This window comes from Chelonia mydas, chromosome 4 (genome assembly GCF_015237465.2).
Source record: "Chelonia mydas isolate rCheMyd1 chromosome 4, rCheMyd1.pri.v2, whole genome shotgun sequence".
Classification (NCBI taxonomy): Eukaryota; Metazoa; Chordata; order Testudines; family Cheloniidae; genus Chelonia; species Chelonia mydas.
Genome location: NC_057852.1, coordinates 65,189,550 through 65,213,528, shown reverse-complemented (window position 1 = coordinate 65,213,528; position 23,979 = coordinate 65,189,550). Strand labels below are relative to the sequence as shown.

General features: G+C 39.0%; 1 protein-coding gene across 3 annotated transcripts in view; it reads left to right on the top strand.

Annotated features, from left to right (window-relative positions):
- The window catches only part of FSTL5 (follistatin like 5), a 540,589-nt gene that overhangs the window by 461,537 nt on the left and 55,073 nt on the right, over positions 1-23,979 (top strand). For 2 of the 3 annotated variants that reach the window (XM_043545924.1, XM_007071286.3), the window contains one exon: positions 22,411-22,529. In XM_043545924.1, coding sequence (XP_043401859.1) covers positions 22,411-22,529 — 119 coding nt within the window. Of the gene's footprint in view, positions 1-18,584; positions 18,612-22,410; positions 22,530-23,979 lie in introns of all 3 variants that reach the window. The other variant, XM_007071285.3, reaches the window with a different exon arrangement.

The following is a 23,979-nucleotide window of genomic DNA, read 5'->3' as shown; positions in this document are numbered from 1 at the left end:
GCACCGTTGGCCAGTAATATTGTGTTCCTCATTTTCTGGATACCCAGGTGAGAAACCGCAGGACAGATTTGCAGAGGTGTTGAGCAATCACAACTGCAACTGAAGTCAGTGGGAGCTGTGCACTGAACATATACTGTACTATATAATGCTAAGTACTCTAAAATATCAGGTCCTAGGTGACTCAAGTTGAGCTCACAAAATTAGTGGACACTTCTCACAGTTTTGTCCTTAATCTCTCTGTGCCTGAGTTCCCCATTTACAAATTGGATTTAACACTGACTGCCACTTAATCTCACAAGACATTTGAAAGTTAAATTCATTAATCTTTGTGAAGCACTCAGATACTATGATGAAAACACCATAGAAACATCCATGAGGAAATTAATTATTTTTATTCAGTTCAGGGATTGGATGGTGTATGTTAAATAAGGCCTAGGGACATACATTGAATATGGAGAAGAAAATAAATATTGAATAGCTGCTGATTCACTGCATGAGGCTGGGTTTGTGTGGAAAAAATAGTATATGGCCATGAAATTAAAGATTGTATCATAGTGCATACACACAAGGAGATCACATTAAGATTGCATGGGTAATCTTAATTCTGGCATTTCCTAACTTTTGAGTGCTTGAGTTTGCAACCTCTTATTGATGTTTTAATATAGTTTTGTTAATGTATGTCTATATCAGTGGTTCCCAAACTTGTTCCACCACTTGTGTAGGGAAAGCCACTGGTGGCCCGGCCGGTTTGTTTACCTGCCATGTCCGCAGGTTCGTCCGATCGCGGCTCCCAGTGGCTGCGGTTCGCTGCTCCAGGCCAATGGGAGCTGCTGGAAGTGGCGCAGGACGAGGGACGTACTGGCTGCCGTTTCCAGCAGCTCCCGTTGGCCTGGAGTAGCGAACCGCAGCCACTGGGAGCCACGATAGGCCGAACCTGTGGACGCAGTAAGTAAACAAACTGGCCCGGCCCGGCAGGGGCTTTCCCTGCACAAGCAGCGGAACAAGTTTGGAAACGACTAGTCTATATAATCTATATGTATTGTTAGCATACATATCGGAGTTAATTGGTGCATGCAGTTCTGTATATGTACACATTGCATTCTGCTTTGTAGATTTTGACCTTAAACTAGTGGCCCAACCCATTTTGGAAGGAAAATGCCTCTTTAAACGTTAAAATAAAATACTTTACAATTAAAGCAAATTTTTATACACCAAAAATTGGTAAAATTTCTAGCACATATATTCAGTGTTCTTGTCTAACAGTAATCATATTTAAATGAAGACCACTAGCTATATTTTAATTCGTTATTTATTCTGTGGACTAAAAAATAGCACGTGAGGGTGTAGACTTCACTCTGCAAACAAATTCCTGACACCAGTTTTATTTTAATACAGGAACTACAGCAGGATGCACTCTGACAAGCTTTTAACCATGCAATGATACCAATGAATACATTTTTTCCTTACATCTGAAGCAATCCATTTTGGTTTCCTCACAATTTAGAGAGCCAAAACCATTTGAATCAGACTTTGTAAATGACATCCAAATGGTCTTGTGGTTAGTGCTCTGTGTGGATTGTGTTTTAGGTCAGCAGAAGACAGGAGCAATAGTGGAAGCAAAGCAAAACCATTCTAAAGCCTATGAAGTCAAAAGGAGTCTTTCTATTCATTCAGTGGAATTTGGCTCATATGAACATAAGAACAGCCATATTGGGTCAGACCAAAGGTCCATCTAGCCCATTATCCTGTCTTCTGACTGTCTAATGCCAGGTGCTTCAGGGGGAATGCACAGAACAGGTAATCCTCAAGTGATCCATCCCCTGTCATAAGCTCCTTAGTGGTGAATTAAGCAGGCTTTGTGAAAGTTTTGTAACGAAACTGGAAAATGCCTATGGTTACCATTAACTTTTCAGCAAACTTCAAGTAAGATTTTTGACCAGGACCCATTCCCAGCAGGTATTGATCTCCCAAAATATCAGATGTCTCCTTGGATTAGGATGGGAAGCTTGAGCACCATTTAGCCCATCACCTCTAGTGTCTTTTGGATACTTATTGTGATAGGAAGATCCCGGGTAGTTTCATCAGTTTCACAATAAAAGCAATGAAACCTGTTGGCTTTCCAGTTCTGTCTTATTTTGTTTGGCATCTCAAATTCAAGTGAACTCAATACTCAGAGTGAAACTGTAACCACTGAGAGTTCAAGGCTAGAAGGGACCATTTGATCAAGTCTGACCTCCTGTATATCACAGGCAATCAAATTTCACACAGTCATGGCTGTTCAAGCCCAGTATCTTGTGGTTAGCTAAAGCATATCCTCCAGAAAGGCATCAAGTCTTCGTCTGAAGACATCAAGAGATGGAGAATCCACCACTGTCCTTAGTAGTTTGTTCCAATGGTTAACCACACTGACTATTAAAAAAAAAATTGTGCCTAATTGCTAATTTAAATTTCTTTGGATTTACATTCCATCCATTGGTTCTTGTTATGCCTTTCTATGCTAGATTAAGGAGACTTTTAGCTCAGGTGTTTTCTCCCCTTGGAGGTATTTATACACTGTAATCAAGTCACCTTGTCTCTATGATAAGATGCGTGGATTGAGTTCTGTAAGTCTTTCGCTATCTGGCATTTTCCCTAGCTCTCAAATGATTTTTGTGGTCCGTTTTTGTACCTTCTCCAGTTTTTCAACACCTTTCTAAAATGTGGACACCAAAAGTGTACACAATATTTTGGGATCAGTCTCTTCAATACAGTATACAGAGATAAAATCACTTCCTTATCCTACTCTCACTGCTCCCTTGTTTACATTACTCAGGATTGCATTAGCCCGTTTTGCTACAGCATCCCACTGGGGGATGATGTTGAGTTGCTTGCCTGTTATGACCTGGTCCAGAATCATTGCTTTCCAGGTTAAAGTCCCCTGTTCTGTAAGCATGGCCTGCAGCCCTTGTTCCTAGATGTATACTTTTGCATTTGACTATATTAGAACATATTTTCTTTAAATGGGCCCAGTTTAACAAGCAATCAAGATTGTGCAATATGAATGCCTTGTTTTTATTATTATTTATCACTCTGCCAATCTTTATGGAACACCCCTAGAAATACCCCCATTTGATGATGATTCCTCATTGACAACTACTTTACTACTTTTTGAGATCTATCTGTTATCCAGTTCTTATTCCATTTAAAGTGTGCCTTTTGATATATTGTAGAGTGCTAATATTTTAATCAGAATGCTGTGCAATACTAAGTCAATGTATTACAACTTTGTAGTACCTTTATCAGCCAAACTTGCAATCTCCTCAGAGAATGAAATCAGATTTCTTCGATAAAACCTATTTGCTTTAAACCTATGTTGACTGGCATGAATTATAGTCCTATCCTTTCATTCTTTATCAGTTCAATCTCTTATCAGTTTTTGCATTATTTTGGTTGGGATTATGTCAGGCTGACTGGTGTATTGTTACTTAGGTCATCTCTCTTGCTCTTTTTGAATATTGGCACAATAATAGCACTTTTCCAGTTTTCTGGAATGTCAGTGGTGTTTCAAAATTTAAAAATTAATATGAATGAGCCATAGATTTTCTCAGCCAATACTTTTGGGACTCTTCAATGCAAATTATCCATGTGATAAGTGTATATCATCCTACTTCTTTCCAAATAAAGACTAGAAATATTTATTGAACAATATTAACAATGAAACATGCTATAAAGTTTTCCAACATCCATTCAAACCAAACCTGACAGGTTTTAAGTAGCTCTTAAAAGGGAATATTTTTCCTTCTCTACTTACAGCTTTTCCACATGATTTAGCATTTGGATTAATTATCTTTGTACGGCACCATCTGGCCATATTTTCTTTCTCCTCACATACATGCACATATTTGCTTGAATCATAGAAATATAGAGTCCGTGCCTGCCACACTGAGGCAGGACCAAGTATACCTAGACCATCATTTACAGGTGTTTGTCTATCCTTTTCTTACAAACCTCCAATGATAGGGATCCCACAACCTCCTTTGGTAACCTATTCCAGTACTTTACTATCCTATGGTTAGAGCCTTTTTCCCAATAGCTAACCTAAATGTCCCTTGAAGCAGATTAATCCAATTACTTCTTGTCCTAACTTCAGTGGACATGGAGAATAACTGATCACTGATCTCTCTTTATGACAGCCCTTGCCATATTTGAAGAATATTATTAGGTCCCCCTTGGTCTTCTTTTCTCAAGACTTAAATATGTCCTTTAAAAAAATACTTTCCCTCACACATCATGTTTTCTAAACCTCTTATCATTTTTGTTGCTCTCCTCTGACTCTCTCCAGTATGTCCACATTTTTTTAAAAGCATGCACTAATAACTGGACATAATATTCCAGCTGAGGTGTCACCAATGCTGAGTGGAACAGTTACTTCCCATGTCTTACATGTGACAATTTTGTTAATATAATATAGAATTATGTTTGCCTTTTTTGCTTCTGCATCACATTATTGTCTCGTATCTGATAGGTTGTTGTGATGTGGCCTTTGTTGTTATGGAGTGGAGGAGAATAAAATGGCATGGAATGAATTTCAAGCAGCTAGAAATAATTCCTTCGGTTTAAAACAAAGGTATCAAGTGTAGTTAAAGCTACATCTTCTCCTAAGAGGAACAGTTAATCTTGCTGTTTTCTGAACATGATTCTTATTCCAGTAGTCCATCATCTCCAGCAACAGCTGATAAGACAGCTGTTTCTTTTCGTAGTTTGCCGTACATGCAGCTGAATTTCAAGAAGCTCTCAACTCTCTCATTAAAGTCATTGATATGAGCAGCTTCTCCCTCCATCATAATGAATGTATCATTGATTAGATTATGTGAGTGTGAGTCTGCAGCAGGCCCTGCTGACTCAGTTTACTATACGTGTTCTTACTATCAGAATTACAGTCTGGTCAACTGGGTGCTGAAAGCCACCAGGCAAAGGGTGCAGGTTCTCTGGCTGAGGTACTGGCATTCATTAAATATTAATGAATGTGAGTAAATTTGAGTTGACAGCATCTAGGTGACAATGCAGAGGATGACCATTTTAGTTAGGTTTTTATTTACTGTATCAAAATGAAACATTGAGGAGGCAGAAGTGATTTTGTCTGTCTGCGGGCTATTTTAGTTTCATTAACCTAAAGTTAAGTTACAAATCCTTCCAGGTAGTAACAGTGCTGGTAATATATATCTCAAGCTTTAGTTTAGTAAAAGTAACATCAACCAAGATGTATTTGAATAAATAGCTAAGGAGCAAGCCTGAATTTTGCATTCTGAGAGAAGAAATGCAAAGTTGGGAGGCACAGTGAAATCTGTCTTAAGTGGAAACTCAAATCAGGTTGGAAAAATAAAGGAAAGTTACAGAAGTAGAGTAGTATTAATTACATGTTTAGGAGTGTGGAATAGATTAGACAGGGAGGGGAAAAGATAACCTGACAGTATAATACAGAAAGAGCTTTAAAAGAATGAGCATTAAAGAGGGAAGAAAGTGTATGCCAAAGGGACACTTTCAATACTAATTGTCATGTATTTAAAAAAAAAACAAAAAACTTTTTTACCTAGCCTACTAATAATTACTAACAATATTTTAAACAAAAATCCTTTAATTTTTTTCTGTTTAATTTTTGCTATTCACTCAGTTTTGACAATGCAACTAGATAAATTTCACTTGCTTATGGTTAGTTTCATTGTTGTGTCATTGCACATTCGCTGAATATTACAATATTGGGCTTGCAGATAATGAAAATATGTGTTCTTTTAAAATCAACTGGTTCAGTTGATTTTTGTTTATTTTTAAATCATGGCAACACTTCTATTGTTTTCAGACTTTCTAGAATGTTGTTTTACAAAACAAATGTCGGATCTAAATTGAACAGTGTCTCTTAAATTGTTTTTTTAAAACTAATTTACTGCCTAGATCTAAATTTTCATGTAAGAGATGTACCTGATAATCTAGTGAGATAGAAATTTGTCACATAATGTCATTATGGTATTTCTGGAGCAGTTTAAGAATATTTGATGACTTTTTAAAAATTTTATCAAGCAGGTTTGATTCTTTAACATCAATTACAGCTTCCCATGTACTCACTTTAGCCACTGTGACGCTGTCACATTCCATGAAGCGACTTTTTCTATACAATGCTTTCGTCTGTTCACCCAGAGGAAGCTGAAAATTATCTGCCTCGTGTACTCTCTGTCTTGGGGCTGTATTTAAAAAATAATATGCCTTTTCCATGCCGTTAAATAGATCTATGTCTAACACAATGCCTTTTTGGAGGTAATGTCATAGTCTTATCACCTAACAAGAGGTTATGTGATCTGAATACTACTGACTTGACAGGTTTATGGCCATCATAAGCAACCGGGCATCTCTGCTGCCTAGAATTTGGAATAAGACTAAAAGCTTTTTGACTATGTTTTATTGCCTAAATTTTCCCTGCAAGGCTTTATGCACCTTTAATGGAATCTCCCTGTCGACTCTCATACTCAGTGACACCTATTTACCTAATTTCTTTGGAGATAATTATGCTGGCATTTCATTTTATGGCTAGGTATTCAAAGCTTAAATAAGGTTAATCTTTCAGATTATTTTCATGTACATTGTATTGCGTTAGGGTGCTCTGACAAAAGAATTCAGGTTGGATCACTACCAGAACTTACAGAAAATAAATAAGAGCGCAGTGTACAGGTCACGAACATTTATGATGAACTCCAGAACTATCTTACCCCTGAAAAGTCAGTTCCACTGAAAAGTGTCAATATTTAATCTCTTACAGCAAAATTATTTGTGTCATAATATGCACCACTATCACTGAAATGTCATCTTTGCTATGCTTTGTTACACTATCTCAAGATATAATTATGAAAAATTAAAATCAAACAACCTTCTGCTCTGAGCAATATAATCAGAGGAAGTAATATGGCAGTTGTGACATTTTAACTGATAAATAAAAGCTTAATAATTAGTCAGGACAATAAATGTTAGATAATTGGTTTTAATATACCCCAAGATGAAATCAAAGCACGTCTCACATGAAGGGAGAGCAGGCTCATTTTTTTCCTCTTAAATCTGAGATGATGCTAATAGAACAAAAGAGTCAGGCTTACTTTGTCAGATATACTTGATCACATGAATACCAATTGAAATAAGTCATGGTTCTTTTTGAAAAAGTGCATTGTTTTATTCCCATACTAAGAATTATTAATGACACAACATTGTTCCTATCACTTAGGAGTATCGTGTTTATGTTTTAGAAGTACCAGAAAAAATTATATCATTAGGGATTGTGACAAAGTTCCTCCTCTACCTTGGTGGGTCTTGTGCTTATTGGCGGATTTGCTCGCCTTGGAGCTTCACGGCCGCCCTTAGTTTGGCCATTTTCGTGAACCCACAGTCCAGGTCAACTCCTCCTGTGTCTGACCAGTAGTTGGGAGGATTTGGGGGGAACCCAGGCCCGCCCTCTACTCCAGGTTCCAGCCCAGGGCCCTGTGGAATGCAGCTGTCTAGAGTGCCTCCTGGAACAGCTGTGTGACAGTTACAACTCCCTGGGCTACTTCCCCATGGCCTCCTCCCAACACCTTCTTTATCCTCACCACAGGACCTTCCTCCTGGTGTCTGATAATGCTTGTACACCTCAGTCCTCCAACAGTCCACATTCTCACTCTCAGCTCCTAGTGCCTCTTGCTCCCAGCTCCTCACACGCACACCACAAACTGAAGTGAGCTCCTTTTTAAAAGAAGTCCTGGTTAGCCTGCCTTAATTGATTCTAGCAGCTACTTGATTGGCTGTAGGTGTTCTAATCAGCCTGTCTGTCTTAATTGTCTCCAGAAGGTTCCTGATTGTTCTGGAACCTTCCCTGTTACCTTACCCAGGGAAAAGGGACCTACTTAGCCTGGGGCTAATATATCTGCCTTTTATTACTCTTCTCCTGTAGTCATATGGACCGACCCTGTCACAGGATATGGTTTCTTCTTGATGGGTGTATATCGATGTACAGCTGTTGCCTATGAGAGTTATCACCATTTGAATCAAGCAGAGAATGTCTCTCCCAAATAATGACATTATTTTTCAACAATTAATCTTATAGCTATTACAGAGAGCAGAAAAAGTGTACTGCAACTACCTTCCTAAAATTCACTCATGTCTCTCGATTAAGTTTAGAAGTGTGTGCAACAAGAGTGATGTAGTGGTGGGAGTCTGCTATAGACCATCGGACCAGGGGGATGAGGTGGATGAGGCTTTCTTCCGGCAACTCACGGAAGCTACTAGATCGCATGCCCTGATTCTCATGGGTGACTTTAATTTTCCTGATATCTGCTGGGGAGAGCAATACAGCGGTGCATAGACAATCCAGGAAGTTTTTGGAAAGCGTAGGGGACAATTTCCTGGCGCAAGTGCTAGGGGAGCCAACTAGGGGGGGCGCTTTTCTTGACCTGCTGCTCACAAACCGGGTAGAATTAGTGGGGGAAGCAAAAGTGGATGGGAATCTGGGAGGCAGTGACCATGAGTTGGTTGAGTTCAGGATCCTGACGCAGGGAAGAAAGGTAAGCAGCAGGATACGGACCCTGGACTTCAGGAAAGCAGACTTCGACTCCCTCAGGGAACAGATGGCCAGGATCCCCTGGGGGACTAACATGAAGGGGAAGGGAGTCCAGGAGAGCTGGCTGTATTTCAAGGAATCCCTGTTGAGGTTACAGGGACAAACCATCCCGATGAGTCGAAAGAATAGTAAATATGGCAGGCGACCAGCTTGGCTTAATGGTGAAATCCTAGCGGATCTTAAACATAAAAAAGAAGCTTACAAGAAGTGGAAGGTTGGACATATGACCAGGGAAGAGTATACAAATATTGCTCGGGCATGTAGGAAAGATATCAGGAGGGCCAAATCGCACCTGGAGCTGCAGCTAGCAAGAGATGTCAAGAGTAACAAGAAGGGTTTCTTCAGGTATGTTGGCAACAAGAAGAAAGCCAAGGAAAGTGTGGGCCCCTTACTGAATGAGGGAGGCAACCTAGTGACAGAGGATGTGGAAAAAGCTAATGTACTCAATGCTTTTTTTGCCTCTGTTTTCACTAACAAGGTCAGCTCCCAGACTGCTGCGCTGGGCATCACAAAATGGGGAAGAGATGGCCAGCCCTCTGTGAGATAGAGGTGGTTAGGGACTATTTAGAAAAGCTGGACGTGCACAAGTCCATGGGGCCAGACGAGTTGCATCCGAGAGTGCTGAAGGAATTGGCGGCTGTGATTGCAGAGCCCTTGGCCATTATCTTTGAAAACTCGTGGCGAACGGGGGAAGTCCCGGATGACTGGAAAAAGGCTAATGTAGTGCCAATCTTAAAAAGGGAAGAAGGAGGATCCTGGGAACTACAGGCCAGTCAGCCTCACCTCAGTCCCTGGAAAAATCATGGAGCAGGTCCTCAAAGAATCAATCCTGAAGCACTTACATGAGAGGAAAGTGATCAGGAACAGTCAGCATGGATTCACCAAGGGAAGGTCATGCCTGACTAATCTAATCGCCTTTTATGATGAGATTACTGGTTCTGTGGACGAAGGGAAAGCAGTGGATGTATTGTTTCTTGACTTTAGCAAAGCTTTTGACACGGTCTCCCACAGTATTCTTGTCAGCAAGTTAAGGAAGTATGGGCTGGATGAATGCACTATAAGATGGGTAGAAAGCTGGCTAGATTGTCGGGCTCAACGGGTAGTGATCAATGGCTCCATGTCTAGTTGGCAGCCGGTGTCAAGTGGAGTGCCCCAGGGGTCGGTCCTGGGGCCGGTTTTGTTCAATATCTTCATAAATGATCTGGAGGATGGTGTGGATTGCACTCTCAGCAAATTTGCGGATGATACTAAACTGGGAGGAGTGGTAGATACGCTGGAGGGGAGGGATAGGATACAGAAGGACCTAGACAAATTGGAGGATTGGGCCAAAAGAAATCTGATGAGGTTCAATAAGGATAAGTGCAGGGTCCTGCACTTAGGATGGAAGAATCCAATGCACTGCTACAGACTAGGGACCGAATGGCTAGGCAGCAGTTCTGCGGAAAAGGACCTAGGGGTGACAGTGGACGAGAAGCTGGATATGAGCCAGCAGTGTGCCCTTGTTGCCAAGAAGGCCAATGGCATTTTGGGATGTATAAGTAGGGGCATAGCGAGCAGATCGAGGGACGTGATCGTTCCCCTCTATTCGACACTGGTGAGGCCTCATCTGGAGTACTGTGTCCAGTTTTGGGCCCCGCACTACAAGAAGGACGTGGATAAATTGGAGAGAGTCCAGCGAAGGGCAACAAAAATGATTAGGGGTCTAGAGCACATGACTTATGAGGAGAGGCTGAGGGAGCTGGGATTGTTTAGTCTGCAGAAGAGAAGAATGAGGGGGGATTTGATAGCTGCTTTCAACTACCTGAAAGGGGGTTCCAAAGAGGATGGCTCTAGACTGTTCTCAATGGTAGCAGATGACAGAACGAGGAGTAATGGTCTCAAGTTGCAATGGGGGAGGTTTAGGTTGGATATTAGGAAAAACTTTTTCACTAAGAGGGTGGTGAAACACTGGAATGCGTTACCTAGGGAGGTGGTAGAATCTCCTTCCTTAGAGGTTTTTAAGGTCAGGCTTGACAAAGCCCTGGCTGGGATGATTTAACTGGGAATTGGTCCTGCTTCGAGCAGGGGGTTGGACTAGATGACCTTCTGGGGTCCCTTCCAACCCTGATATTCTATGATTCTATGAAATTTATTTGAGCGTAAGCTTTCCTAAGCTACAGCTCACTTCATCGTATGCATTCAGTGGAAAATAGAGTGGGGAGATTAATATACACAGAGAACAGGAAACAATGGGTGTTACCATACACACTGTAAGGAGAGTGATCACTTAAGATGAGCTAATACCAGCAGGAGAGCCGGGGGGCGGGGAGGGGGAGAAAACCTTTTGTAGTGATAATCAAGGTGGGCCATTTTCAGCAGTTGACAAGAACATCTGAGAAACGGGGAGGGGGGAATAAACATGGGGAAATAGTTTTACTTTGTGTAGTAACCCATCCACTCCCAGTCTCTATTCAAGCCTAAGTTAATTGTATCCAGTTTGCAAATTAATTCCAATTCAGCAGTCTCTCGTTGGAGTCTGTTTTTGAAGTTTTTTTGTTGAAGAATTGTCACTTTTAGGTCTCTAATCGAGTGACCAGAGAGATTGAAGTGTTATACTTGGTTACACGATCTAAAGATAACGCAAAAAAACCAAACACATGCAAAAATTCTCACCTTGTTTCTTGGTTTCACGACTAAGCTAAAACTCAAATTGGGTTCATTTAGAAATATTGCAAACTGTGTGGGTTTAAATGATAATCAGGAGACCAAATGAAACCTGATGGTTTTGAATCCAACCTTTAAATTGAAATTCATGTGATATAAACTCATGATCACAATTAATGAAAATGTTTGGAATTACTGCCTTTAGAAGCCAACTCTACAGAATCCCCTTCCTACCCTTGAGCATCTGCAGAGCCAGTAGGAGGAATTCTCAGTCGATATCCTGACCCCTATAGAGCAGTCACCCTAGGTTGTTGGGTTAATGTGAAAGGAGGTTACTTGAGTTGTGGTGCCAGTGTGCATGTATCTATTGATCCATCTGTTGGAATTAATAATACTAGACAAAGGAACTTCTGGGGATAGTCTCTTATGAGGGGGATAAAGAAACAGATGACATGTATTGACATAATAAAAATTATGCACAACCCCCTGAAAAATGAAACTGTTGATTCACCATCAATTTGTCAGTTAATATATTCTTATTAAATGCAAACTATGGAAAGGCATTTTGAGGAGTTAGAGATGCAGAAATTTGAGTTTGAGTTATATTTCATAAGGTGTCAGGAGAGATCATTGTTTTTCTCCATTTGCCAGGTTTCCACAAATGGATGTTCAGTTTGAAACCTGTTAATTTAATATCAGAAATAACAATGTTGAAACAATGTATTTCTTACTAGTTCAGTATGCAAACCCAGAAGAGAATTTGGTGTCTTTTTTGTTAGGGTTTTTTTCCCCGTCTCTTATGAGGCTGTTTTGAATTAAAATGTTCAGCCAGCATAGTGATTCTGGAAACTTTTCTAAACTTAAGCTTTCAATTGATTTGCACTTAGTCTACATTAGAACCAAAGCAACAAAATGGTATTGAAAATGTTTTGTTTAGCCCTGTGATTTGAAATATCAATGGAGAGGGAAGGAAAGCTTATTTAACCACAAGCTGCATAATATAGGTCCAGTAAAAAAATGACAATACTTCAGTGAAGATAAAAGCTAATAGATCTTAAAGGTCATCAGCCATTTTTTATATGATGGCCATTGAAGCATGTGAGTCAAGAAGTAAAACTGTTCTATGGAAAACATGAAAGAGCATTTTTTTATACAAAAGAAGTGACTTTTCTGATTCTCAGTGGCCTCACCCTTTGTTTTCTCCTGAAACATAGTATACTGCTTATTGATTGCTGGCAATATGATGATCCAGTTATGTTGGCAAAAGGAAATTGTTAATTCAACTGCAAAATTGTTGAATTTCAAGTCATGTGAAAAACAAACAAGAAAGATCCCATCATTTGTTTCCATTCTCCACCATTTCAATATAAAGAAGAAAATTAGGACACTGTAATACCATGTGATGTGGCAGAGAGGTCCCATACTGGCAGAGAGGGGTTTAAGGAAGCTGGCAAGCTCTCCACTACTAATGAAAGGGTTGGGGAAAGCCTGAGAATCCATATGGTCCTACCCCACTACATCTGTAGCCAATCTTAGATGTGGAAAGGAGAGCTAAAAGGAGGAGAACTAGCCAAATTCACTGTTGATGAGGAAGGAGGGTAAGGCCTCTCCTGATTGGAGAGAAGCCTGGTTGCAGCCTTGGGACAGAGTTTGCTTGGCAGCCAAATTTGCCCTCCTAAAAAGGTCAACCAGACCCAGTGGAGTGGCAGGGGTGAGGGGCAAGGGAATTGGCAGAAGAGCACACTGTTTGGGAGACCAGCCCTGAATGGAAGGGTGGGGCCTCACCAAAAGTTTGTGGGATGACACTATTTTGAATTGAGTTTGTTGTGTTCCTGATTACCTTTTAATATTTATGCCCTGAAAGTCATAGGACTGAGGGGTACTCTGGCTAGCAAGCCAAGGCACCACTACACTGGAACTTATCAAAATAGAGACCTACCAGCATAGACCCCCAGTGGGGTGACTTGTGTCTGGAGAGGCCACAAGAGGGTGGCACATCTTTGAAGTTTTGGCTGTTTTAATGAGTTCTTATGGCGGAGTAACTATAATTACAATAGTTTGGTGGCAGCACAATGTAGTAGGATACAAGAGACTTCATTTTGAAAATAATGAACTCCTAGGAGTAGCATGTTGTTGTTTTTTCTGTGCAAAAGGCACAAGAAGCTGCATTGTATAAGAAGATTCATCTCAGACAATCTGTGAAATGCTAATGGTATATTTATGAGAGCTGTATAGCTGCTTTCCATAAAGAGAGACAGAACAGTGGCCACCAGAGAAGGAAGATGAATAAAAGGCTGAACAATTGAAAAATAGGTTTTAAAAATGCATATTAGTAACTTATGGTCAGGTGTTGGGAAAATGGCGCCTACCACAAAAGCATAGAAATATATTTATAATTTGTAGTTACACTGCATTTTCTTTACTGAAAGTCATCTTTTGTAAATACTGAGTATGTGTGTTTTCCTAGCCATTCAGAGCTTCTCTGTCCTATTTGTGGAGGTTTCTGATTATGTTAAGAACACTTCTTGTTCAAGGGGAAAAGATTTGGATCTTGACCAGTATTACTATTTAATAATTGTATATTGTATATATGTAACTGTTTAATCAGTAGTTGTAGTGCATTACATACCGCATTTCTTGACACAAAAAAGACATGACTGGAACATGGCAACTCTCCATTTTAATACATGGGAAGAATTTTCATCTATGAGATTACTTATAATAATTGTGCATTTGTTCCACCTTGAGCCTAAGAAAAATGCAAGAGTTGAGTATTGGGGTATGGCTGAATGATTAGTTTTTATTTAAAATAGAATCTGAAGGGTATGTTCCTTGTAGTGCCTCCCATCTGTAGTGCAGATGTGGTGGATCCTCCATTATGGAAATCTTTATATCAGGACTGGATATCTTCCTTAAAAATATGTTATAGTTCAAATAGAAGTTGTGGACTTAATGCATAAAATATTGGGGCAGTGTCTTTGGCTTGTGCTCTCCAGCAGGTTAGGTTAGATGGTGATAATGGTCCACTCTTAAAATCTATAAAATCTGTATTTCACACCAAGCTGCAGTTTCAAAAAGCAATGCTAAATCTTCTTCCCACTACAATTTATCAGGTATCTTGTGGTATTTTCAAGCTAGTAAGTCAGTTTTTCTAAAGCTGAGGGGTTTTTTTTCTTTATTCATTTTTTGTCTTGTGTAACAATCTAGATATCATATATGTCATTTTGCATTAACCAGATTATTTGTATTCTGTATTGAATGTCTTAGATGTCATGCATTTGTTAATGCCATGTCCTTACATGTAGTTGAAATAATTGGGAGAATGGTTTTAATTTTCTTTTATCTTGCTCCCCCATTTCCACCTTTCCTAGAATTTATTGTTCACATGCAGGAGTTACAGCTCCGTGCAGGAGGCCTTGAATACATTTGGGTCACATGCTGTCCTTCTTTAAGAAAATCTTTGGAGAGGAACACTAATTTAAAAAAAAAATCCTTCCAATTTGCTCTAGGGCAGTGGTTCTTAACTTGGACCGCACGCACCCTCTGGGGGTGCGAGACATGCCAGATTTTTTTAGAAGGTAAATCATCAAAAACACAAATTAAGCGCAGGCACATAAGTACAAGTACTTTGTTTCATCAAACCTATGTATTTATTAACATTATACATTTTTAACGATTACTGTAATATACAAATAGGTTTAAAGAACTGACCTACTTCAACAATTTTTGATAAGGGGTGCGAGAACATATTTTGATTTTGTGCAAGAACATATTTTGAGAACCAAAGGGGTGCAGGCTGAAGTAAAGTTTAAGAACCACTACTCCAGGGAGACAGCTTTTGAGTCTTGCAGAGAGACCCTGCATAGCATTACATAGGCAAATTGAGTCCACAAATGCTGCAGATCCTGAATGTCCGTGCATAATAGTCTCCAGCCACACTATCCTAGTGCATCTGCAAGGACACCCTGCTCATCCACACTGCTCTCTGAATCCCTATTTATGCCCTACCCCCCTGCAGATGTACAAAGGTACATCTGCATGGTGTTAACGACCATGTTTGTTTTTTTTCTTGGAAAGATTGAGTTACTGGGGGTGCATGACATGTAGAATGTTTTTTCTTGTTTACCCCCCCCCTTAGGGCTGGTGTCCCCTGCACGTGAAGAGGCTCCACTGCAGGTTGTTTGCAAAGAGGGGCTTCAAAGAAGTTGAAGGGAAGGGTAATGCTTTATTGGCTGTACTTCCTTCTCTTTATGGGTATCACCAGCTCTCACCTTCCTGTGCAGAAGAGGGAATTCTTGGCTCTGTAGCAGCAGGACTATGATTATCTCATTGAAAATTTTCTTTAAGTAGAAAAAAAAATCCAAATTCAACGTTTTTCTCTCCATTGTCTGGAGTAACACAATTTAAAATCTATATTTTATACCATCTCAATTTTTTAAAATATATATCTATATATATATATTATGAGAGACCCAGGCCAGTTGGGTACAGAAGAATAGCCTTATTGGGATCCAGGAAGTGGGCGGGCTAGCCCACTGCTAAAGGATCCCCCCCCCAGCCTAAGCAGAAGGCAGATATACTGGCCACTGGATTAACAGTTTTCTGTTCCCTGACTGACCAGAGCAGGGGCTGCTCCAGGCTAATGAGAACAATTAACCAGCAAAGAGTCAGGTGAGTCCATTAAGCTAATGTGACGACCTGACTCTAATTAAGGCCCCTCTGATAATATAAAAGGGCTCACTCCAGTCGGGCAGAGAGGAGCCAGAGGAGGGGAAGTGCAGCTGAAGGGCTGGTTAATGAAGACACCCCCAAGTCATTGGTAAGGAAGCCCTAAGGTAAGGGAGAAGCAGGAGAGCTGTGGGGAAGTGGCCCAGGCAAATGTAGCAACTCTGGCAGTAAAAGGTTGGCTGCCAACAGCTGCTACCATTAGGGTCCTTGGGCCGGAACCCGGAGTAGAGGTCGGGCCCGGGTTCCCCCCAACCCTCCACTACAGAAACACCTCCTGGGAGGGGAAAACAGGCCCCTGTCAGGACAGGAGGCTAAACTGTTTTGGCATAAGTCCGTAGGAGCAACAGAGACTTTGGGAATTCTCTCACCTACCTCCATTGCTGGCTTATGATGAAAAGGACTCCGTAGACTGTATCCCTGGCCCTTGGGAGAGAAGGGCTATGTGGAGGGTTGCAGTGAGCCTCTGAAGCTAGCATAAACCTCCTGGAAGCACGGGACCCATGGGAACAAGGTCGGAGCTCTGCCACAATATATTTGCCCTCTTTATGTCAAGTTGGTTTCTTACTTCACAAAGAGAATCAGTCAATAAGACACCAAGCTCATCTTCCATCCCTACATGAATGCAGCTTACAGCAAGAGGACTAGATCTGCCACAAACTGTTAAACTCTTTTACACAAGGACAAAAGAAATATCATTTAGCAGAACAGCCAAATTGCTTACACATGAGTAGTCAAGTAAAAAATATTGTACCTTACACTAACAGAGGCATATTAAGTACTGTGTTTGTGATTGCCAACGTAATATCACACTGCAAGCCCAGCATATTTTGTACTGTTAACACAGAGCCCAGTTCTGCCCTCCTCACTGTTGCTGAGTAGTAATTTACTCTGCAGATTGTCCCCAGGTATCCTGCTGCTTTCAGTGAGACTGACCCTGAGCTGGTGTAAACTGTCATAACTCCACTGAAGTTAATCTCTTTTTGAAATAAGAAGCCAACCTGACTTCAAAAGAGCAAATATAAAAAATAAATTGAGAGAATATACAAACAGATTTTAATTTGCAGTGTCTCAATTTTGATTTCAATGGGTCTGTTACAATTTACACCAACTGAGAAGGATCTGCCCCCTTATGTAGAAATGTCATAATGTGAATAAAGGGTGGCAGAATCAGGACCACAATTAGTATTAGCCGTTTGTAGCGTATAATACATTAATGGGTCACATGTTGAAGATAATACAGTGTTGGGAGTTTGAAGTTACTATACGCCCAAGGGGCAATTAACAAAGGCACAAAAATTAAACAGTTATAAAGCTAATAAACATTAATATAGTAATATGTTAATAATGTATGCTCTCATGTAGAAGAGTGAAGCTTTGATTCCAAAATTCAATAATGCTACATTTCACTATTTCTACTAATAATTTACACTTATATAGAAAACTTCATCCATAGATCTGAATGTTCATAAACGTTCTCCTCCTCTAGTGCAGATAGGGAAATTGAAAGACAGTGAGTTTAAGTACTATGGCTAAGGTCATATAGCAAGTCAATACTACTAAGAGAGACAGTGTGTGAAATACAATGAGGAGGCAATAAGGTAATAAGAAAAACCCAACTGCCATGTTTTCCAAAGCCTCTGAATCATTAACTTAGAAAAAAGTCTAATGGTGTTCTCCAGGGGCTTACAAAAACTTTTTTTCTCTCTCTCTTTGTTCCTTTTCCTTGAAATATGTATGTATTTGTGAGGACAGTTATTTTTCAAGGCATTCGTGTGTTTGTTTGATTAGTTTCTTCCACTTCAGGCTGTGCTTTAAATATTTAGAAATATTTACCGGGTAATTATATTTAGGTGCTATATATTTAAATATATAGTTATATTTAAGTACATTCTATCCCCCCAGATGGAAGGAGTAGCAGAATTTGTATAATTCATTTTTCTCCATCCCACATGTCAAAAATCCAAACACTTCAAGCAAGAATTTCAGATATGGCTCATGATGTCATGTAAATGTAACAACTCACAATTCATGTGTGTTTGCCCCACAAAGTTATTGTCCCTTTCTGCTCTTTTTGAAGTCAATGGCAAACATACCATTAACTTTGAAGGATCAGGACTCATGTTACAGCAGGATAGAAGTAACAATGATTTTTAAGTGCCTCTTATAAATATGTTCTTAAGTGTGTACGTCTCTCATCACTTTTTTCTAAAATGAATAATTCTTCAAAATTCATTACTTGCACTAAAAACAGTAGATGAAAATTATCTTCAGCTATAGTCTTATCTATATTTCTATGAACATAAACTTGAGATATGTTAGTAATGGAATATTAAACACACTCTTTACTAATAAAAGGCTAGAAATGTTAATTGCAAAAAACATCAACAACAAGCATGGATAAGTCATTGCTTTTCCCATTTTGAAGTACAATAGTTTGATATGAAACTTTTGGTAAATTCACTGTATTTTGTAAATACAAGTTCTTTAGTTTATGAAACAGAAAATGTAGCATCATAATTATTTCAGGGACTGATATACCATTTCATGGGTTTTTTTTCTTGTTCATTTGTCTCTTCTGTTCTTTCTCTCTTACATGCTGCAGTTGCAAACATATTGTGGCGAGAGGAAGGTACTAACACATTATTTTTTCTATACTATGATATTTTTTCTTTTGTGCCTATTACATTTCTCGTTAGCAGTCAGTAGTTCTAGTAATTATCTTTTCATTTGCAGGGTTTTTTTTTTTTTTTTGTAAAATATCATGGCCTTTATATAAGCATGCTTATTTTGGGGCAAATTGATTATTTACAACAACTTTTTTATTGTTTGTATTTAACCTACATCTGTGTAATGTTAAGGGTATAGGAACAAGGAAACTCAGAGTCAGAACTGAAAATCCAGGCTGTTGCTTTGCCCTTAGCTTGTCCTGTTGATGTTATAAATCTTTCATCCATTCAGCCTATCTGTAGTTAGAATTTTGACTGCATGCTGTGAATCATTTGTCAAGAGTGTCATCTTGTGCAGCTCGCAGAATAATAGAGAATTCTGATTGGTTAATTAGTCCATAAGACAAAGCAGTTTCTTCTTGATATAACGTTGTGACTCTGGGGGAAAATTTCATGACCTTTTGGAAACTTCTCTAAGGGATACATTTTATGGCATAAGCAGTATCAGGTGTTTGTGCAGTTTAGAACACTGTTGCCTTCTAAGGTTTACTTCCAATGATAGGTATTTTGCAGGATCTGAGTTCTGTGCTTTAATATGACTTACCATAGCAATATCTAGGCACAAGCAAAAATGTTGAAACCGAAATGTTAATAAGACCCTTTATTCTTAACTCTGACTAGCCCTATATTCAATTAAAGTTATAGGGAAACTTTCAGATATTTCCATAAATTTAAGGTGGTTTTTTTTTTCAATTACTTCCAATGAAAGATTCATGGTAGCTGAGTTTCCCACAGATTTTGCTCTGTGCTACAGTGCTCTTTTGCCACAGTAGATGTTGATGCGTGGTACTCAAATACACTTTTTGTGACTGAATTTTCTGTTCCATAGAAATCAAAGTTTAAAATATAACATTTGACTTGGAAATGGCCTAATTACAAAATAAAACTTAGCACATATTCTTTATGCTGCCAAAGTGCTTTACAGATATTAACTAGTTCTTTCAACATCCCTATTTTACGGGTCCAGATATAAACCTGCCAATCCAGTGACCTCAGTGGAGCTAAGCCAATGTACACCAGGTGGGAATGTGGCCCAAAGAGTTCAAGTGAGTTTTCCAAGACAACACTGAGAGTCACATACTAGGGTTCTTGAGTCAATTGGTGGGGACTGAGAATCTAATATGTATCACCCTCCAAGCTTATTTTGCAACCTTAGCAAAGGGTTTTCTCATTTCTTGTCTTATATAGAACTGGGTACGTTATTGGCCCTTTTTTGTCTGCTGAGTATAAGCTGAGTGTAAACTTTTCAAGCCTGATCCTCTGTCATCTTCTGTGATTAGAGAGTACTATCACATTTTTATTGCTTCTGTAACAATAGTTATTAATAATAAAAAAAATGATGTACCAGTGTGTGGACTGATGAAAACAGAGTAAACATGTCCCAGACTCTTGTATGCCCCCAGGACTCCTATTTGTGGAGCAGGGACTGTAACCAAACACTCACAGGCCAATGGCAGTTCTGTTATTGTCAGGTCAGTCCCTGTGCCTTTAGCAAGTATTGCGGCTGGCAGGAAGGTGACAGCAGACATCCAGTAAAGGCAAAGCCAGAAGGAAGTATGCCTTTTCTCCCTTTCTACACTGTTGCAGCACTCCCACTATCCTTACCTTTCCTTTAAGTCCGATATTTACTTATTGCTGTGCCTTGATGGAGTTGAGTATTGACAGTCCAGTTAATATAGGCTCTCACAGTTGTAGTTATTGGTCAGCATGGATTCATCTGGACCTTGAAGCAATTATGTGGTAAGGTCCCAGACAACTGGAGAAGGGCAGGCATAGTATCTATGTTTAAAAAGGGGAACAAAGAGGACCTACAGAATTATAGAACAATCAGCCTAATTTTGATACCTGGAAAGATAGTGGAACAGATTATTAAGCAATCATTTTGTAACCTCCTAGAGGGTGGTTACATAGGCTTATAAGGAATAGCCAACATGAATTTGTCAAGTCCAAATCATGCCAGACCACGTAATTTACTTTCTATTTTTTGACAGGGTTGCTGTCCTAGTGGAGAGGGGGGAGCAGTAGACATGATGTATGTTGATTTTAGTAAGGCTTTTCACATGGCCCGCATAACATTTTCATAAACAAACTAGGGAAAGGTGGTCTACATGAAATTACTAAAAGGTGGGTGCACAACTGATAGAAAGGCTGTACTTAACGAGTATTTATCATGGTTCACTGTCAAACTGCGATAATGTATCTAATCCCACATGGGTGTGTCCAGCGTCCAGTACAATTCAATATTTTCATTAATGACTTAGATAAAGGAGTGGAGAGTTTGCTTACAAAATTTGTGGGATGAAAAGAAGTTGGGAGTGGTTGCAAGCATTTTGGAGGACAGGAATAGAATTCAAAATTACCTTGACAAATTAGAATATTGGTCTGAAATCAACAAAATGAAGTTCAATGAAGACAAGTATTATACTTAGGAAAGAAAAATCAAATGCACAACTAGAGAACAGGGAATTACTGGCTAGGTAGTAGTACTACCGGAAAGGATCTGGGGTCATAGTGGATCACAAATTGAATATGAGCCAACAGTGTGATGCAATTGTGAAAAAGGCTAATATAATTTGTGGGGGAGGAGCGTTGTATGTAAGACACAGGGGTTCTACTTGGCACTGGTGAAGCCTCAACTGGAGTACTGTGTCCAGTTCTGAGTGCCACACTTTAGGAAAGATGTAGAGAAATTGGAGAGTGCAGAGTTCAGAGAAAAATGAAGGGGGGGAAAAAAGGGGGTTTAGAAAACCTGACTTTGGAGGAAAGATAAAACTGGGCACACTAACCTTGAGAAAAGAAGTCGGGGGGAGGGACATAATAACAGTCTTCTAATACGTTTATAAAGAGGATAGCGATCAGTTATTCTCCATGTTCACTAAAGGTAGAACAACAAGTAATACTGTTAATCTGCATCAGGGGAGATTTAGGTTAGATACTAGGAAAAACTGTCTAACTATAAGGATAGTTAAGCACTGGAGTAAACTTCCAAGGGATGTTGCTGAATCTCTGATACTGGAATTTTTAAGAGCAAGTTAGACAAACATCTATGGAATGGTCTTGGTATACTTTGTCCTGTCTCAGCACAGGGTGCTGGACTAGATGACTTCTCACGGTCCAGTCCAGACCTACATTTCTATGATTGTACAGTGGCTAAACATTTGTGTTTGTTCAAATTAGCATTAAAGTAGGCCCCCCTTCTTCCATCATGACTTTCCAATAAAATATTATAGAGAATATCTTATTTACAGTACTGAAAGAAATGTGATATATAATAATGAATAACTAAAAATCAGGATGGTTCTGTTAACGTTTTATAGAAATTATTTGCACTCATCCCTCAGAAAAGGAAAAGTGAAAAATATGTGGAATTTATTTTCATTTGATCCGAATGTAAAAAAAAAATTACATGATCATTTTCATTAATGAAGCTCTCAATATGGTATACATTTCCAAGTCTGTGTTCATGAAGCCCACTGGCTTACTCGTGGGGGGAAAAAACAATGTGAAATCCTGAATAATGTCATTTTTTTGTTTTAGCTAAACAATAAAAGATCCCATAGGATTAGCTTTATTAACATCATGCACATTAATAAATTGATCTCATGCCAGTGATATGGTGAGGGCTTGCATTCAAAAAGAGGAGTTGGTTGTGTGTTTTTTAGGCTCTAATGTTGTTCATTTGAATGTGTTTTTGTTCCTAAGGTCTGGGAATTGGGAACATGTTCTATGTGTTTTATGAAGATGGAATCAAAGTGATACAACCTGTAGAATGTGAATTTCAGAGACATATTAAGCCCAGTGAAAAACTCCTTGGGTTTCAGGCAAGTATTTTATGAATTTATTTATAGGGTTTTTTTTCTTCAGTGATTCTTTTCTTTTAAAATAAAAATGTCAATTTAATGCTGGTCAAATGTGCCAGGATGATGACCATGGAAAGTGAAGTCTTCTACGTGTCCATTGTAACAGGTAATTGCTACAAACCAATGTGCCTCAGTGCTGAACTGTTTGTATTGTTCTCCATTTTATTTTATTTGTCTAAATTAGATTGTCAGCTTCGGAGATCAGAGACCTCTGCTGGTGTAAATTGTCATAGTCAATGGAGACAGTTAACACCAGAAGAGAATCTCTCACTATGGACCACAATTAAAGTTGATGTAAGCAGTTGCATCTCTTTGCAATGACTGGTGTTGTACCCAGTTTCATCCACTTCTGTGTTAAATTTTTGTGTGTTTGTAAAGCACTCTGTAAACAGTAATTTAGTCTCCATGTCCACTCATTCCATTATTGACTGGGGTGATGGGCACTTCTGATAGGAACACTTGTGTGCTCGTATCTAGATTAACTCATTTTGTATAGTCCATTATAAAGCCTTCGAACGGTAATAACTCTTTCTCACTGCACATCTGGACTGGATTTGACTGATGGAGCTTTAGATGAAAACCTCAGTCTAATAATCCATGAGCAATCCCCCATGCAATGTTTTTCAATTACCAAAAGTACATTTAAGTAAAAAAAAAAAAAAAACAGAACTGTCTCTATGGAATTTGCCTCTTCAGCTGTCATTACAGAAGTCATAGTATGCAATGCACAACAGCAAGATATATTTTTACTGTGAATAATTATACTTTCAGCAGCTAATCATACCTTGATTTGTGCCGCTTAAGTTAAATTAGGTTGACACAGCCAAAAATAAGCCAAAGACCTTTCTTTATGGATGGTTAATTCAAAAGCTGATTATTTAAGAAATCTCTGAAAATTTTATTGGGTTAAAGTGAAAATGAGAATGGCATATTTTAAATGTATCCTGTGTTTTGTTTAAGAATTTAATGATCTTCAGAATGATTAATGGTATGGATAAGTAAGTTTAATGAAAAAAAAAACACATTTCTTTTTTGCAACTTTCCATTTCCAAAATAACATTCTAATTAAGCCAAGGAAATGTTAGAGAGCGACTCTTTTCTTTAAATAGGAACAAACTTGGTGTCTCTGTAGAATGTATTTTGGTTTATGTATAAAATTTATAAGGTAGCACATGGATATATATATATTTTAAAAAGGGAGGAGCAGTAGATTTTGCCCTTGAATGTGTGGGTCACCTCCATTAACATCAATACTAGCGCTGCACGTACATCAGAAGACTGACTTTTTCCTCCCTTGAATAGGCAGGTTAATGGGAACTTTTTCTTGCAGAAAGAAACATGAGAGTATTCAGACAGTTACCTTGGTGTGTGTGTTTTGTTTCGTTGTAGTTGTTTGGTTTTTTGTTTCTGT